The sequence below is a fragment of the Pteronotus mesoamericanus genome, unplaced genomic scaffold, assembly GCF_021234165.1.
Source record: "Pteronotus mesoamericanus isolate MK-2021 breed Mesoamerican mustached bat unplaced genomic scaffold, CSHL_Meso_final contig_94, whole genome shotgun sequence".
Lineage (NCBI taxonomy): Eukaryota > Metazoa > Chordata > Mammalia > Chiroptera > Mormoopidae > Pteronotus > Pteronotus mesoamericanus.
The window spans coordinates 3,062,406-3,081,207 of record NW_026555285.1 but is presented as its reverse complement, the minus strand read 5'-3'; the positions used below and the strand labels follow the sequence as shown (position 1 = coordinate 3,081,207).

Here is an 18,802-nt window from a genome sequence, read left to right as displayed (position 1 = left end):
AGCATCCTCATACTCATAACTTTGAACTCTATATCTGATAAATTGCTTGCTTCCATTTCATTTATCTCTTCTTTCTGGAGAGTTCTCCTATCCTTTCATTTGGGGATTGTTTCTTTGTCTCCCCATTTTGGCTGCCTCTTTGTGTTTGCTTCTGTATATTAGGTAGATCTGCTATGACTACTGGTCTTCTTAGAGTGGCCTTATGCTCTTGTCCTGTAGGACCCAATGGTATGGTGTCTCTGATCACCTGAGCTGGGTGCTCTAAGAATGCTGCCTGTGCATTTTATGTGGGCCTTCTTGTTATAACTGAATCTTGATTGCTATTGGCCCATTCATGTGTGGGATCAGCCCTTAGGCTGGCTATGTGAGGCTCAACCTCCAACACAGTGTGCATGCTGCTGTGCAGGTGCTGACTACATGAAGTGGAGTTTGCCTCAGCGGGATTTGGTGCCTGCTGAGACTACCCTGTGGTTATGCTGCTTGTGCCGCTTATTAGATTCTGCTCTTTTTGTCTGAAGTTGGCCACTGGGTGTGTTGGTTCTGGGCCTCTTCAGAGGAACTCTGTTGCAGGCCTGTGTCAGACACTGCCTATGATTGGACCTGTTTCAAGCTCTCAGTGATCTACAATATGTGGCTCCCTCTGCTGGGCCTGGTTGCCTGTGGAAAGGACCTAGCTGATCACCAAGGCCAACTTTTACCAACATCAGGCCTGGAGGTGTGTCAGCAAAAAGTCTCAGTGCACCCAGAGATCCGCCTCTGCCTGTAGGCTGCCTGTTAGGTTTAGTCCCTGAAAGAGCCTCCAGCTATATTGTTCATCAGGGCTGAAGCTCCGCAGGGTTGGTGAGAGGGATCCCTACAGGTGGGGTTTTTTCCTCCCCCCAGGCTGATGCTGCGTGGAGGGGAGTGCTTTGCCCAAGAAAGGTGGCCTTTGCAGTATGGAGGTATGACTCAGCACAAGGATCCTGGCGGCTGACCCCTCTGCTCTCCCCCTAGAGCCACCAGCCCCAGACTCTCCTCACTTGGCTCTATTCCACTCTGTCCTCCCTCCACTGGAGCCCAGGGTAAGTGGCTGCAAACAAAATTTTGTGTGTTGGCCATCTAAGAGCATGGGTACTGTCTCTAGCCTCCCTCCCTGTTAGATAGAAACACTGCTGCTTTTCATAGCTGGATGTTATATAGGCACCTTTCCTGGTTCTGGTGCTCCTGGCTGGGGAACCTGGCTTGGGGTTTGGTCCCCATACTTCTCATGGGGAACCCTATTGCAGCTGATATATCCTTCCAGAACTTCAGCTGCTGACTGTGGGAACCCAGCCAGCCCTCTCGCACCTCCACACTTCCTACCAGTCTCAATGTAGCTTCTTGGTTATAAGGCTTCTTTTCAGCTAGTCTTCAGTTGATTCAGGATGGTTTTTCTATAATTTATTTGTAATTTTAGTTTGGTCCTGGGAGGAGGTTAGTGTACTTCCACCTACTCTGCTATCTTTAAAAATAGTGGCGGGGGGAAGGCAGAGACAAATGTATTTGAAAAAATTAATTAATTAATTAAAAAATAAATAAAAGTATACCTCATTTTATCAGCTCATTTCTTTTTAGCACTGAATAGATTTCATTGTCTGGATGTACTATGGTCGATTTATCCACTCACCTATTGAAGTACATGTTGGTTACTTCTAAGTTATGGCAAGGATGAATGAAGCTGCTATAAACATCTGTGTATAGATTTTGTATAGACATAAGTTTTCAACCCCTTTGGGTAAATATGAAGGAGTATGATTGCTGGATTGTATGTTAAAAGTATGCATAGTTTTGTAAGAAACTCTCAAACTGTCTCCAAAGTAGCTGTACTATGTTGCATTCTCACCAGCAAAGAATGAGAATTCCTGTTGCTCTTCATCCTCCCCAGTACTTGGTGTTGTCAGTGCTCTGGATTTTGGCCATTCTAATACACATGTAGTGGTATCTTATTGTTGTTTTAATTTGCATTTCCTTGATGACATATGATGTGGTGCATCCTTTCATATGCCATCTGTATATCTTTTTGGTGAGTTATCTGTTAAGGTCTTTGGCCCATATTTTAGTCAGGTTGTTTGTTTTATTGCCATTTCAAGAGTTCTTCATATATTTTGGATAAAATTTTCCTCAGATGTGTCTTTTACTAATATTTTTTTCCTCAGTCTATGGTTTTTCTTCTCATTCTCTTTTCATTGTCTTTTGCAGTACAGTTTTTAATTTTATTCTCTTTTCATTGTCTTTTGCAGTACAGTTTTTAATTTTAATGAAGCTCAGCTTAGCATTGATTTCTTTCACGGATCATTCCTTTGGTATTGTATCTAAAAAGTCATACTCAAGATTATCTAGGTTTTCTTCTATGTTATCTTCAGAAGTTTTATAGTTTTGCATTTTACATTTAGGTCTGTGATCCATTTTGAATTAATTTTTGTGAAGGGTTTAAGGTCTGCATGTATGTAGAAAATTTACTTTTTATGATAAAATGATATCTGTTGGAAGAGTTTTATTTTCCAATTCCTATGTCAAATGTTTTATAAATAGTAAAAATTTATTAATAATGTTAGCATTTTTATTCCCTATTTGTCAACCACTCATCCTGGCTCTACATATCATTAATGACTTGAGAAATCTCTGTTTCCTTCATAGTTTTGAAGTCCTTTATTCTTTTTACTTGCTGATAGCTTAATATTATTTTGTGTAAGTAGAATATTTTCAGGATGTTGGGCTTTTTTAGTTTGTGTCTGTTTCTTTGCAGATAAAACTTGTCTTTAAGAGACAGATTAGAAGCAAATTGTTTATAAATTTAAGACTTTTAAAAAATACATTTGAAAAGCTGGGTTTCTTAGTGTGAAGGAAATAAAAACTTTGCCCTTCTCTGTTCTTTCAGCTAGTCTAATAATTAAATAGATATGAGACAGGTTAACAAGAAGATGACCAAATTTAATTATACATGTATACACATACACATTGTGTTGCAGCCTCTCTAGGCTGGGCAGGTCCACTCGAGAATCAGGTAGACAGAATAAGATGTGTGTAGCCTTGGCAATGCTTGACATACCTTTATCTGGGAGAGTCACACAGGCCACAAGCCCATGCCCAGGGAGCACACAGTCCGCAAGCCCATGTCAAGAGTCACGCAGGCCACAAGCCCATGTCTGGGGAAATCACACTGGCTGCAAGCCCATGTCAGTGCTGCACACAGGCCACAAGCCCGTGTCCAAGTCGGTACCCCAACTCCCCGCCTCGTCCAAAGCTCCTACTCCTTAAGTCCTAGCCCCAAACAAAGCAGGCTGCAGGCCAGAAAGTGAAGTAACCTAGCATGAGCTGTGCTTGCAAGCCTAAGACCCAGGCTCAAGGCTGTTAGAACACTGCTTTATCAGACCCCTTCAAGGTTGTGAGAAGCTGCTCCCTCCAGCTACCCACACAGACTGCTTCCACTTAACACACACACAGACACATGCACACAGGCACACACGCACACACACCCACACACACCCATACCCTCCCCCCGGAATCCCATATACATGAGAGTTTCAGAAACGGGGAAAATGAGGTATGATATTCTTAGCAAAGGATGCTTTAAAACACCTTTGGGTGTAGAGGTGAGGAAGATCATTCTCAGGAAGATAAAAGAAGATGTTCAGTAATTAGAAGTTTGCCCTGTAGATGGGTCATAAAAAGTAATTTCTTGTGATAACTTGTATTATTGGCAAGGCCCCTATTTTAAATTCTTTAAGGGTGAAGTAAAGTTTCTCAGGAGCCTGAAGGGTCTCAATTGCCCTCAACTCAAAATAATTTACATGCCAAAGTGACATTTCTTGGAGAGCCCTGTTCTGAACCCTTCATTAGAGATTGAGTACTAATTTGGAAGAAACCTTTTAATACCAAGATTTTATCTCATTTTAATTTTTTATATTGAATACATTAGTATACCATACACATGCACACACACACATATATCTTTGATATCATTGTTTTAATGATTGCATAACAGTCTGTTGTATGAATGTACCATATTTATTCCCTCATTCCTGGACATTTAAATTGTAATTTTTACCAGCCTTAGTGTGTTGTTAACTAAGAACCATTTATAAATACAGTAGTCCTCCCTCTTCCATGGTTTTGCTTTCTGAAATTTCAATTACCCACAGTCAACCAAAGTTTAAATATACTAAATGGAAAATTTCAGAAAAAACAATTTATAAATTTTATTTTTTATTTTCATTTAGTTTTATTTTTAAATCATGTTTATTCCATTACAGTTGTCTTAATTTTTCCCCTTTGTCCTCCTCCACCCTTCCCACCCTGCCCCCCGCTCCCACAGTTATTTCCCACTCTGTTGTCCATGTCCAGGGGTCATTCATACATGTTCCTTCTTTAGTCCCTTCCCCTTCTTCCCACCATTTTCCTCCTTCCCATCCACTCTAGTCACTTTCAGTCTGTTCCATGTCTCCATTTCTGTGGTTTATTTTGTTCATTAGTTTATTTTGTTAAATAGATTCCACTTGTAGGTGAGATCATATAGTATTTGTCTTTCACCGACTGGCTTATTTCACTTAGCATATTCTCCAGTTCCATCCATGTTGTCATAAAAGATAGGAATTCCTTCTTTCTTTTTTTTAAAATGCAGATTGATTTTATTTATTTTTTTAAATGTCACAATCCATTATAAAATATTAAATAATTTAAATCCATTATAAAGTCTCAGCAATTAAAACAACATGACACCAACACAGAAATAATCAAATAGATCAATGAAATAAAATGAGCATTCTAGAAACAAATGTATATATCTAACAATGTAATATATAATTAAATTGATATTTTAAATCGCTGGGGAAAATAAGGCTTATTCAACAAATAAGATGCATGAACCACTATAACCCGAAATAAAACAAATATAGAGCCCTATTTCATACATTATACAAAAAATATTCAGGTGAGTTAAAAATCAATATGTAAAATCTAAGGAGTTTTAGGAGAAAATACAAAATAATATTTTTCTTACCCTGAAGTAAAATATTCAAACCCAGAAGCTATAAAGTAAAATATTGACAATATGACTATATTAAACATGTAAGACTATACAGTAATATACATATAAAAAAGTTAAAGGACAAGTAATGGAATAGGAAAGTGGAGAATCAAGATGGTGGAGGAGTGAGTGGAAGTCACATTGACCTTCTCCTGGGACCAATCTGAAATTACAACTAAATTATGGAGAAATCACCTGGAACAAACAACTGAAAAATAGTGAGAGAAGAACCTTATAACCTAGGACAGACAGAAGAATCAGCTTCAGCACAACCTAACTGGTAAGGAGTGCGGTAGAGACTCAAGAAGGTGGGGGGGTGCCCATGGACAGTAGCACTAGAAGAATATTGAAACAGCCAGTTGAATCCCCCCGAGAAGAGCGAGGTCTAAACCATAAGCAGGGATCTCCAGTCTACAGCACCAGAGCCCAAAAAGTACACAGATAACAGGCAGCTGCGAAAAGCGGCAGGGTTTCTCTCTGAGAGAGATGGACAGCTGGAGACTCAAAGAGCCATTTAAAGGGCCAACGCATACATTTTTGTTTGCAGCTACTTACCCTGCTCTCTGGCAAAGACAGGGGCAGAGTGGGCTGGAGACACCTGAGGAGAGACTTGGGGAAGCAGGCTTTGCGAAGAGAACTGAGTGAGTAGCCGGGTGAATCCTGGTGCTGACTCCTCCCCCATGCAGCAGCAGCCATCTTGCTCAGGTAGACCACTCCCCTGAGCTGCAACAGCATGAGAGGACCCAATAACCCCGCCCCCTGGAGGGACTCTGCCTTGCCCTGTAGTGTCTCTAAACTGGCCTACTGAGTGCAGAGTGACTAGATTAACAGCTGGAGGAGAGAGCCGCAGGCAGTAGATTCCTGGAAGTCTGGAACAGACTGCCTAAGGTCAGACAGGGTCAACACCTGACAACATCAGAGGCAGATCCAGAAAGAAAAAAACTGGTTTCTTACCATAGAAGTTTACACCACAAAGTCAGGAAATCAAGGCAGATCAATTTAAGAAGCAGAAGCAAAAGAGAAGAGTCTCACAAATAATGAGAAGATTGAGTTAAAAATCAATATGTAAAATATAGAGAGTTAGGAGAAAATACAAAATAATATTTTTCTTACCCTTAAGTAACATATTCAAGCCCAGAAGCTATAAAGTAAAATATTGACAATATAAAGTATTTGCAACACATCTACAAAAGGGGTAGGTTTTGTGTTTTTTTTGGTTTTTTTGTTTTTAGGGAAAAAATTCTACAAACATTTAATAAAAAAATGGATAAAGAGTACCAAAAAGTCATTTAAAGCTATTGAAAATTAATAGAAATAGACAAGAAATATACAAAAACAAGTTTAGTTTCAACAAATAATGATTAATACATCATTGTCACAATCAGATTAATAAGTATTAAAAATATTGTTAATATCAAGTATTGGTGACCATGAAAAGAACTGAGTATTCATAGACTCTTCTTCATCTTCTTAAAGCAGTCCCTTTAGCATATGTTGGTGGAGGTGTATTCTTTTAGCCTTCTTTTGTCTGGGAAACTCCTTATTTTGATAGAAAAATACAATTCTATTAACAGTCCTTCAGGCAAAGAGTGAAAAATAGAGGGAGACAAATATCCATCGATTGCTGCTCACCTGCCTGCAACCTGGCATCTGGCTAGCAACCCAGTCACGTGCCTTGACTGGGATTCAAACTGGCAACCTATTGGTTTGCAGGATGACCCAAATCCATTGAGCCACACCAAGCAGGGTTGACTTTAATTTTATATTTTCTGTTAAGGGCACAGAAATGAAGCTGGAAACCATGACTACTGGAGACTTAAAAAAAAAAATTGTTCCTCATAAATAGGAAGCATATTCATCAATTTATTTTTTTGGTTTTTTGTTTTATTGATTATACTATTACAGTTGTGATTTTTCCCTTTTCTTCCTCCCCACCCAGCAGCCCCCATTCCCTCAGGCAATTCCCCCACCATGGTTCATGTCCATGGGTCATATGTATAGATTCTTTGGTTACTCCATTTCCTATACTGTATTTTACATCCCATGGCTATTCTGTAACTACTCGTGTACTTCTTAATTCCCCTCACCTCTTCACCTATCCAACACCACCTCTCTGATCTGGCCACCCTCAAAACACTCTGTATCCATGATTCTGTTCTCTGTTCTTGTTTGCTTAGTTTGTTTCTTAGATTCAACTGTTGATAGAATTGTATTTTTTTTGCCATTTTATTGTTCATAGTTTTGATATTTTTGTTAAATATGTCCCTTTAACATTTCATATAATAACGGTTTGGTGATGATGAACTCCTTTAGTTTCTTCTTATCTGGGAAGCTCTTTATCTGCCTTTAGATTCTAAATGACAGATTTGCTGGGTAGAGCACTCTTGGCTGTAGGTCCCTGCTTTCTATGACTGTGAATATTTTTTGCCAATCCCTTCTAGCCGGTAAAGGTTTTTTTGAGAAATCAGCTGACAATATTATGGGAATACCCCTTGAAGGTAAGTAACTGCTTTTCTCTTGCTGCTTTTAAGATTCTTTCTTTATCTGTAACCTTTGGCATTTTAATTATGATGTGACTTGGAGTGGGCCTCTTTGCGTCCATCTTGTTTGGGACTCTCTGTGCTTCCTCGACTTGCATGTCTATTTTCTTCGCCAAATTAGGGAAGTTTTCTTTTATTATTTTTACAAGTAGACTTCCAATTTCTTGCTCTTTCTCTTCTTCTGGCACCCCTAAGATGTGAATATTGGACCTCTTGAAGTTGTCCCAGAGGCTGCTTATACTATGTTCATTTTTGGATTCTTTTTCCTTCTTGTTGTTCTGATTGGTTGTTTTTTGCCCCCTTTGTTCCTAATCATTGATTTGATTCTCAGTTTCATCCCCTCTACTGTTGTTTCCCTGTAAATTGTCTTTTATTTCAGTTGCTGTGTCCTTCATTTTTCATGGGGTCTTTTTTTATGCTGCTGAAGTCCTCACTAAGTTCCTGAGCATCCTAATAACCAGTGTTTTAAACTCTGCATCTGATAGACCAATTATCTCCATTTCATTTAACTCTTTTTCTGGAGTTTTGTTCTGTTCTTTCATTTGAGCCATGTTTCTTTGTCTCCTTGTTTTGGCAGCTACCCTGTGTTTCTTTCTGTCGATTAGGTAGAGCTGTTAGGACTCCCTTTCTTGCTAGCATGGTCTAATGTAGTAGGCCTCCGGTAGCATCCAGTGGCATAGCCTCCCCCATCTCCAGAGCTGGGTACTCGAGGTGTGCTCTTTGTGTGGGCTGAGTATACCCTCCTCTTGTAGTTGAGCCTTGATTGCTATTGGCAGGTCAATGGGAGGGATTTTCCCAGGCCGATCAGCTGCAAGGACTGGCTGTGACCACTGACCACCCATCTCCACCCTCTGTGGACTATCAGCAGTGTGGGGGCAGGGTGGTGATGCTCCGATGTGGCCTGTAGCCAGCTCTCCACTGGATGTTCAGACTCTGGGATTTCTCGGGTGGTATAGGCCAAGGTCAACCCCCCACCTGTGTTTTGCCTGGGGTCACCCTGCCTGAGCTATAAATCAATCTGAGGTGGCTGCTACTTGTGCTTGGCTTGTTGATTCCCAGGCAAAGCCAAGCTGTGAATCTAGGCTGGCTGCTGCTACTGCTGCACCTGGGGCCAATTAGCAAGAGGTACAGGGGCTGGGGGCTCACTGAGGCTAGAGGTTGCTTGTTTAAGAGGATTTAGGAAGTTGTGAAGCATGAGTCAAGACCTGCCATCGTATGGAAGAGTAGCTTGGGTGAGCCAGTAAGCTGGGTGGGACAGAGTTTCTGGGGATCTCCAGAGTAGGGCAAACAGAGTTAGCTAGGTTGATGGAGTGTCAGAAATAGCACCAACCTGCCATCTCTCTTTGGGGAGGGTTCAGTAAAGGGACAATGGCCTTTCTCCTCATTTCTGTCTGGGAGAAAGCTGTACCCCAGTTCTCGCCTTGATGCCAGATGCTTCAGCTTCTGGTGCCTTTCAAGCTGCTACCATCGTGCTGGAGCTCAGAAGGGGTGAGCCTTAGTAATTCCATGTGTGGTTTCTTCAAGAGGAACTGCTTGGAACTCCAGAAGTTTCTTCCACTGACTCAATTTTGGCTGTTTTTTTTTGCAGCCACAGGTTATGGGGGCTTATCTTCTGGCACTGGAACTCTGCGCTGCAGTGCTTCATGTGAGGCTGGGGCTCCTCACTCCAGAGATATCCTTTCCAAATTTTTATCCACCACACGTGGATTTGGGAGAAGCCCGTTCTGCGTCTGCGCCCCTCCTACTAGTTGGAATGGATGTGGTTTATTAAGTTCTGTAGTTGTCAGGCTTCCCTTCAACTGGATTTCTGACTGTTCTGAGTGATGATTTTTTGTATTTTAGTTGTAATTTTGATGTAGTTGTGTGAGAAGGCAAGTCCGTGTGTACCTACACCTCCATCTCGACGAGAAGCCTAAAAAGTTTTTTATGATAAATGATCAATATATTTGTGAAAGTGGAAACACATTACTCTAGACTGCCATAGTGTTAAAAGTTGTTTTTAGGAATGAAGTTGAAAGTTATTTTTATATTAATCAATATTTTAAATATTTCAAAATGTAAGACTACTTCTGCTTTAGTTGTGCCTTTTGCCATCTGTGGGTCTTTCAGAAAGTCATCTGAACTTTCTGGGCTTCCCATATGTAAAGTCACAGTTTTCCAAATTTTTCTTTATTACCCCCTAGGCACTTAATACTAAATAGTCCTAGAGTAGATGCTATTTTAAAAAAAAGTCAAATTGACTTGGTTCTTGTCATTTAGTAGGTCAAAATATATTTATTTTTCACTAGGACAAATTAATGATAAATACTTAATTGACTAAGAAATCCAGATTTAGAATATTTCTGGCATAAAGTCAATATTCAACATTCAGAAAAAATTGAGGACCTAATGGAAAATGTGCTTTTGTTTAAACTGTTCAGATAAAGACTAAAGAACATTTTCATTTCATTAATAAACAGGTATAGTCCATGATATATGGTCATTAGAAATTTCAACTAATAAATTATTATTTTGTATCTTAATGTAGGTGAAGAAAACTGGTCTTGTCGTGGTGAAAAACATGAAAATTATTGATCTTCACTGTTCGAGTGAAGATTTACATGCTGGAAAAATTGCTCTTATAAAACATGGGTCAAGGCTGAAAAACTGTGACCTCTATTTTTCTAGAAAACCATGTTCTGCTTGTTTGAAAATGATCGTAAATGGTAAGTGCAGATAAAGCTTTGTTGGGGATCACTAGTATTTATCTTGAGAATAGTCAGTGGAAACAAATTGCATAAATGCCACAGAGGTAATTTAGAAATATATATACTATATCTGAAGACAGTTTGATATACTGTAAGAAGTGTCAGAAAGCATGGATTCTGGTCTCATCTCTGTCACTAACTAGTTAGATGATGTTTATGTACTAGTAGACTAATGTTAGCTGTTATTAGAAAACACTAAAATTTCAGTGGCTTAACATACTAGACATTTATAACCCTTGTACGGTAGTACTCCTTTATCATTGGGGGGTATATTCCAAGACTCCCAGGAGAGACCTGAAACTACAGATAATACTGAACCCTATATGTTTTTTTTTCCTATGCATACGTACCTTTTCATCTAAAGGAAGCACTTTACTGCCTCTCTTTGGCATATCCGAATTGCCAGCATCATTACTCTTGTACTTTGGGGCCATTACTAAGTTAAAATAAGTTATTTGAACACAAGAACTGTGATAGATACTGTGATTCTGTAACAGTGGGTCTGGTAACCTAGGCGGCTACTAAGTGAGTAATGGGTGGGCAATGTATACAGTGTGGAGATGTTGAACAAAGGGATGATTTACATCCAGGGTGGGATGGAGTGGGACAGGGAGAGATTTCGTTACACTACTTACGATGGTGCACAACTGAAAACTTATGAATGATTTATTTCTGGAATTTTTCATTCAATATTTGTGGACCATGGTTGACTATGGGTAACTGAAATCACAGAAAGTGAAATTGCGGATAAGGGGGTTCTACTTTAATATCCCAATGTAGATGTTACTGAACAGCAGATAGCTTTCTCCCTGTGGTTGATTCATGGGCCTAGGCATCTTCTGTGGTACTGCTACTTCATCCCCAAGGGCCTTGAGTCCTCTGCATCCAGACTGAGAAAGAAAATAGAGAAGGCATACCTGCTCTTAAAAATCCTGGCCCAGAAGTCACATACTGTTCATATCCATTGAACTTCTGTTCATATCCATTGTCAGAACTGCAGTTCCTGGCTGGGCAGCAAGCATGCCTTCCAATGACTACTTTACATTTTGGAAGGAGGAACACAAATTATTAGTGTATAGCTATCCATCTCTGTCCTTATATTTTACATAGGTACTATGATATTGTGATTTATAATATGAATTATACATTTGGTCTTCATCCCATTTCTATCACAGAGCAACTAAAATCCCTTGGAATTTCCTGAGTGATAGGAGTGATAAAGGTGTTTACTGATTGATTTTTAGAGCGAGAGAGAGAGAGAGAGAGAGAGAGACACTTTGAATGCACAACACCCTGTGGGTCATCTGTTTAGTCACTTCTGGGCAGAATCATAAAAAATGACTCTTGCCCTGGCCAGTGTGGCTCAGTTGGTTGGAGCATCATCCCATAGACTAAAATGGTTGCTGGTTCGATTCCCGGTCAGGTTACATACCCAGGTTGTGGGTTTGATCTCTAGTCAGCATGCATGTGAGAAGGCAAACAATTGATGTCTCTCTTTCACATCCATGTTTCTCTTTCTCTCCCTTCCTCTTTCTCTAAAAGTAGTGAAAAAAGTGTCCTCGGGTGAGATGTAAAAAGTAAAATAAAAAAAAAAGTCTCTCTTAGCTGCAATTACATGAGATATTAGCAAAGGGTTTCTGTTGTAAAATACTAATTAATTGACGAATATTTGGGTGCTTAACTCTATAAAGATTCTCTCATCATTTGATCTTAAATACAAATTAAAACATTTTTTCATATGTTTGTTATCCACTTTTGTTTTCTCTTTTATAAATTGTTCATTATCTTTTGGAATCTCTTGAGGCCTTGCTCCTATCCATTGATACCTGTATATGCTCTTAATGAATTAAAGTTTTCTCTGTATGTTAAATATTACTAACCTTTCCTTTGTCACATTGATTAAAAAATGTTCCTTCTCGTTTGTTGTTCTGTCTTTAATTTTGTGGACTTAAAAAAAATTAATATTGTAACATTCCCCCCCCGCCCCGCCCCGACTGCTGCCCTCACATTGTAAGTTCTTTGTGGACATTTTGGGTAACTGTATATTTTGTTATGAGGAGGACCCTAATTTGTTTAACCATTCTCCTATTCCATTTAGATTTTTTCTGTTTTTACTGATTTAAACAACGCTGCACTAAATCTAGCCATGCATGTTTTCTTTTTTGTTTCTATTTAGAATATTTTCATAGAATAGCTTCCCACAGGAAAAATTCAGAGCACAGGTATACAAAGTCTGTCTGGAAAAAGTCCAGCCATTGTTAATGTAACAAGGGCAGTTTGCACAACATTGATGTAATCTGGCAACCAAGGAGAGTAGACTAGAATGTGTCCATGTGAGCAATGATGATTTCACTGTACTAAGTCAGTGGGGGTGGTAGACACCATCGAGTGAGCGTGTGTACTGTGTGGCTGTTACATTCAAAGTGACTGAGCGAGTAGAACAACAAATCTTCATCAAATTTTGCATTAAGCTTGAACATTGCAGAAACTATTCAGATGATTCAGAAGCCCGCAGCTATGGGCAACTGGTGTTTGCCCTTAGCAGCTTCATCACAACAGTGTGCCCACTCATTCATCATTTCTCATGCAGAATTTTTTGGCCAAAACATCAAATCACCCAGGTGACTCAGCCCCCCAGCAGCCCAGATTTGGCACCCTAAGACTTCTGCCTTTTCCCAAAACTAAAATCACCTTTGAAAGAGAAGAGATTTCAGACCATCAGTGAGATTCAGGAAAATATGATGGGGCAGCTGATGGCAACTGGGAGAACTGTGTGAGGTCCCAAGGTACCTACTTTGAAGGGGACTGAGGTGTCATTGTCCTGTGTACAATGTTTTTTGTTCTTATGTCTTCTTTAATAAATGTCTATTTTTCATATTACGTAGCTGGATACCTTCTGGACAGATCTCGTATTTTAAATGCATGGTTGAATAGTTTATTTCAGAAACAAAACTCTGGACACTAACTGTTGTCAGCTATGATATTTCTAAAAGCAGCCATTTTTTACTTGCAGCACTCTGGCATATAATCCTAGCACTGGGCTTTTGGACCACACTCAGCAAGGCCAATGATTCCACAAATACCTCCCTTGGGCTTTGTTAGGGGTTGGACAACTTTCCCTATAAAGGGCCAGATAATAAATATTTTAGGCATTCCACGTGGTGACTAAACAGCTGCCCAGCTCTCAACTCAGCTACCCCATTGTGCAAAAGCAGCCAGAGTCTGTGTCAATGAATGGTGGACCCATGTTCCAATAAAACTATTTATAGACACTGAAATTTGAATTTCATAGTTTTTGTGTTACAGAAATAGTCTTGTTTTTTATTTTTCCAACTATTTAAAACTATAAAATCCATTCTTAACAAAGAATGGATTTTCTTTGTTACAAAGAAATACATTTTCTTTGTTACAAAGAAAAATACAAAAAATTCTTGTATTTTGCAAGCCATACAAAATAGGTAATAGGCTGGATATGGCTTGTGAGCTATGCTTTGTCATAGGCTGTATTATTGCTCACTTGGTAATAGACATTTATTATGTTGGGAATTCTGGATCTACTGCAATGATATGGTGGATTTATCAAGAAAACTCTTAATTTCAGTGTGTATCTGATAACTACCTTTCATATTTTGTATTTCAGCTGGAGTTAACCGAATTTCATATTGGCCTGCTGATCCAGAAATAAGTTTGCTTTCTGAGGCTACTAGTTCTGAAGATGCAAAGTTAGATGCCAAAGCAGTGGAAAGATTGAAATCAAACAGTAGGGCCCATGTTTGTGTCTTGCTTCAGCCTTTGGTGTGTTATATGATGCAGTTTGTAGAGGAGACCTCTTACAAATGTGACTTTATTCAAAAAATTGCAAAAACATTCCCAGATGCTAACACTGACTTTTATTCTGAATGTAGACAAGAAAGAGTAAAAGAATATGAAATGTTATTTTTGGTTTCAAATGAAGAACTACATAAGCAAATACTGATGACTATAGGTTTGGAGAATCTATGTGAAAATCCATACTTTAACAATCTAAGGCAAAACATGAAAGACCTTATCCTGCTTTTGGCCACAGTAGCTTCCAGTGTGCCTACCTTTAAACACTATGGATTTTATTGTGGCAATACCGAACAGATTAATGAAATTCACAATCAAAGTTTGCCACAAGAAATTGCAAGACACTGCATGGTTCAGGCCAGGTTATTGGCATATCGAACTGGTAAGTTATATGCTTAGTTCATACATTGGGGCTTATTGGTTGGGTTGTAACTCAGAAGTAAAGTAGGGTTCATCTCATCTATAGTAGAGTTCATTTACTCTCATCCTAAAGTTTTGTGGATTGTATAATATAGGAAATTAGTGAGACCCTTGAGTAAACAACTCTTTCTTAGAGCAGTTTTAGATTTTTTGTGGCTTTATAATTTGGTGCTACATTTATAAATCGAGGCATGATTGTCCATACCCTTCTTTTCTGCTTCTTCTTTTTATCATTTCACTGTTCATTGATCCCTCTACTAGAGACGGGACAAAAGAGAGAGAACTAAATCATTCATTTTTGTTAACTCTTGAATATTTTATATGTGTGCAATATTAATAAAAACTTTTAAATCTTTATAATATATGAATTCAAAGTAACCAACAGAATCAAAGTAAAGAAATACTGGCAGATTTTTTTCCCAATTGCTGGTATGTGTTCAATCAGCAAGTAGAGAAATCAAACATTTTTAGTTTATTATATTGTTATGCATGGGTATATATGTGAAAAGGAAATATTTCTTGGGGATTTTCTTTATTTTGATAAAAGGTGGCCTCTGTATTTCCAATTGCAGAACAGTGTTTTTAGATTTTATCAGATATAAAGTTTTCCAAAGTGGAAGAATTATCACTTTTTAAAATGCAGGTTTGAAATAAGGAAAAAAATGCAAGCAGGAGGAGCAGTAGAGTAAGATTTGATGAGTGAGCTATAGTAGGATGTTTTATACTTTTCCCAAGAAAGAAGGAAAAGAGAGAAAATCTTCAGAAAAAGTTCAGATAAATGCTTCTGGCCTACAGTGTATTCTTAACAAAGACCTCAGGTCAGAGTAATTTCAGTACAATTGAGGTTCTCAACTAGCAGCATATCAGAATCACCACTGAAATTTTATTAGAGGACAAATGCTTAAATCCCAACTCAGACTAAACCAAGTCCCTAAGGGTGTGACTTAGGCTGATGAATTTTTAGAGTTATACAAGGACTTTTGACATTCAGGAAGGTTAGTAGTCACTCAGTTCTGATTAAAGAATTTGATTCTACTACAGGCATAAGCTATAATATGCCAAAGAACTTTATAGTATAGAAGTCTGATTTAATGTAATTACTTTAATGTGGGCTATACATTAGTCTCTTTGTTAAAACCAACTTTATAAGTAATTCTTCTCTAAACCAGAAAAGACAGAAACATAAGTGGGAACAGCTGTTACAGCTATAATTCATAAATTCCCCTCTGCTAGTTAGAATTCAGAAGATTCCAGTGGGAACATAAGGTGGGATATGTGAATGTACTGTTCTTTTACTTGGTCTTAGACTTATTGGTTCTCATAGAACTGTGTATGATTAGTTCATACAATGTATGATTCCAGTGTTTAAAGATGCAATAATGTTTAGATATAAATTTGTATATATATTCTTTATTAGATACTATTATAAATTTATCTGTTATTTCTGTGCAGAATTTTTTACATAAAGCCATACTTCTGCACCTGATGGGCAATTTAAAAGATTTTTCAAGGTTAATTTTTTGATCATGTGTGACTTTTTTGCCTGGAGTCCAAATCCTAAATGGACTACAACTCTGTAATGCACTCCACTCCATTGTGAGCTCTTCCAGGGAAGGGACCACATCTTCATTGCCATTTTTTCCATAGCAGTGTGCAGTGTGTTGACTGGATAAAGGAAATCTTTTTATATCCAGAGATAAATGGTCCACAATCCCTTATCTAAAACCCTTGGAGCCAGATCAAAAGGAATTCAGAAATTTTCAGATTTTAGAAAGGTAATATGGTATATATATACTATATATTACACAGCACTTCTGGGGGACCTGGAAAACTACCATGTAATCAAACACATTTACACAAATGAAGTAAAATGTATGAATATTTGCATTAAATATTTGGTCAAGTGTAGCCACAAAATGAGTGCATCAAGCTGACCAAAAAAACTTGATATAAGGGATTTCATATAAGAAATTCTGGACCCATTCTCTTCATTGATGATAAATAGTAACAATAAAAATTTATTGATCACCTACTATGTGTCAGGTGCAGAGCTAGGCTATTTATATACTGATACCATTTAACATGGAAGACAATCCAGCAAGGTACATATCCCCATGGTAGACTGTTTTAATAACTCAGACTTTTGACTTCACACTGTTCGGTTTGCTTTGATGGATTTATTTTACTCTAATTAGCAGGTGAAGAAAACATTCTACTAAACCATTTCATTTAAAAATGTATTATGATTAAAATGAATTGTAAAACCTCCAACAGTTTTCTAAAAGTAATTGATATTAAGTGCTTAATAATTGCTTCTTGGATGATGAATAAATAGGATCTACAAAGGTGTCATTAAAAGTATGTTTCTATGGTACTTTAAGGTAGCAAAGAAGTGACAAAATTTATTTAAGTTCTAAGGGGAAAAAAGAGGAGGGCCTTACATCTTATCTATCTGGTTTAAGTGCGATGTTTTAATCTCTTTTTTGGGTCCTGTTTTCCCATTAGACTTAGCATTTTACAAAGCTGAGGATTATACCTTCTTCCTGAACCACAGTGTTGATGACAAAGTAGATTGGATATCAAGCCAAGAAAGTTTAATGTTTCAAATTATAACTTTGTGGTTCTCAATTTTTAGTACAGAGGGAAGTGCAGACTCCTGTTTCTGTCAGCCTTCCATGGAGAGGTTGATTAAGGGCATTTCCATGGGAGACAGGAGTCTGCTTTTTTAACAAACAGCCAATAATTCTGATACAAGTGCCTGTGGACCACATGGACAAACCCTGACATGACAGAATTGGGAACTAAAATAATAACCATTCCTATGTTCTAGAACCATAGGATAAAGAGCTCTCTGACTTAGTGATCAGAGTCTCAGGAATTTGGCTCAGTGACTGTAAGTTGGTCTTTCCTTCAAAGGTGTACAGAGAAGATCCTGTGAATGACCAGAGCAATTACTGTAAAAATTACAAACATGAAAAGATTTTTGAGAAACTACCTAATTTGTCAGCCAGTGTTGGGGCTGGGTGAAATCTACTCCATCTAAATGGATGAGATTTCATTTTGATTTTAAAATATACATTGGAAAGAATATTCTTTTGGTGTGACTTACCTTATATAGCAGTAGAGCATTTTTCCCCCTCTTGACAAGGTTTAGTCTGTCTCCAGGCTGAGACAGAAAAAGTGGATCCTGAGACTAAAAAAAAACACAAGATGAAAAACAGTCAGTATAGATGGTAGGAAAAGTAGGCTCTTAATATGAAGACTTTCTATTTCAGTTTTTCATTTTTTGTTTTTGATTTATGCATGTATTAAGAACAATTTTACCCCCAGCAAAGGTGTTTGGTTTTGCAGACAGTAATACTCTTATGTTTACAACTACTGCCACTTGCCTTTGAAATGATCATAAAGCTGTAATTATATTCTTTTCCCCACGTTTTATTTTGAAGGTCTTAGAAGAAACACTGTTTTAGTTACTCTAAAATCCCATTCCTGACAGTTTCCACTCTATAGAGTAAACCCTCCTCCCATGCACTCCATTCCTCAGCATTGTGTTAATTTCGTCCACAGCACAACACATAGGTGTTTTCTTGTTCCTGTCTTCCTCTGTCATCAGATACTATAAGTTTCATGAAATATAGGGACTTCTGTTTCCCTCACCACTGTATACTTGGGCATTCAATAAAGGGAAATGTTTATTATAAAATTCTAAATATCAAAGGGAGGGGTAGAGGAAAAGATAAGTAGGTTGGGTCTGGAGGGCTAAATTTTGTCACTTAATTTCTTTACCTGTTTTCTCATCCAGAAAAGGAAATTTTATCTGCCTTACCTTTAGGGTAAAAAGGAGATGAATAAAAAGTGCTTAAAATAAATTACACAAGTGCTTTGTAATATAATTTTGAAAACCTAAGTTTGCTTGTACTGAATTTGGAGAATTTTATTATAGTATCATAACTTAAAAATTATGAACCATCCTAGTTTTTAATGCATAAGCGCAATAGAGTTTCTTAATACTTTTTCTAGAAAAGTATTAAAATACATTAATTTTAAGGAAATTGTAGGGTGAAGCCACAGTTTCATTTAATCCTCACCAGTATGAAAATGTTCTACACTACGGTCACAGATGATTGTTCAGAGATGATTGTTATGTATTCTGTGTAAATGTACCTACTTAACTACATTAGTCCCTTGTTAAGATTTAGATAAATATTGTGGTTTTCATAATT

General features: G+C 37.9%; 1 protein-coding gene across 1 annotated transcript in view; it reads left to right on the top strand.

Moving 5' to 3' along the window:
- The window catches only part of CDADC1 (cytidine and dCMP deaminase domain containing 1), a 69,177-nt gene that overhangs the window by 8,761 nt on the left and 41,614 nt on the right, over nucleotides 1-18,802 (top strand). Inside the window, exons 3-4 of the mRNA XM_054586337.1 lie at nucleotides 10,112-10,289; nucleotides 13,972-14,541. Coding sequence (XP_054442312.1) covers nucleotides 10,112-10,289; nucleotides 13,972-14,541 — 748 coding nt within the window. The remainder of the gene's footprint in view (nucleotides 1-10,111; nucleotides 10,290-13,971; nucleotides 14,542-18,802) is intronic.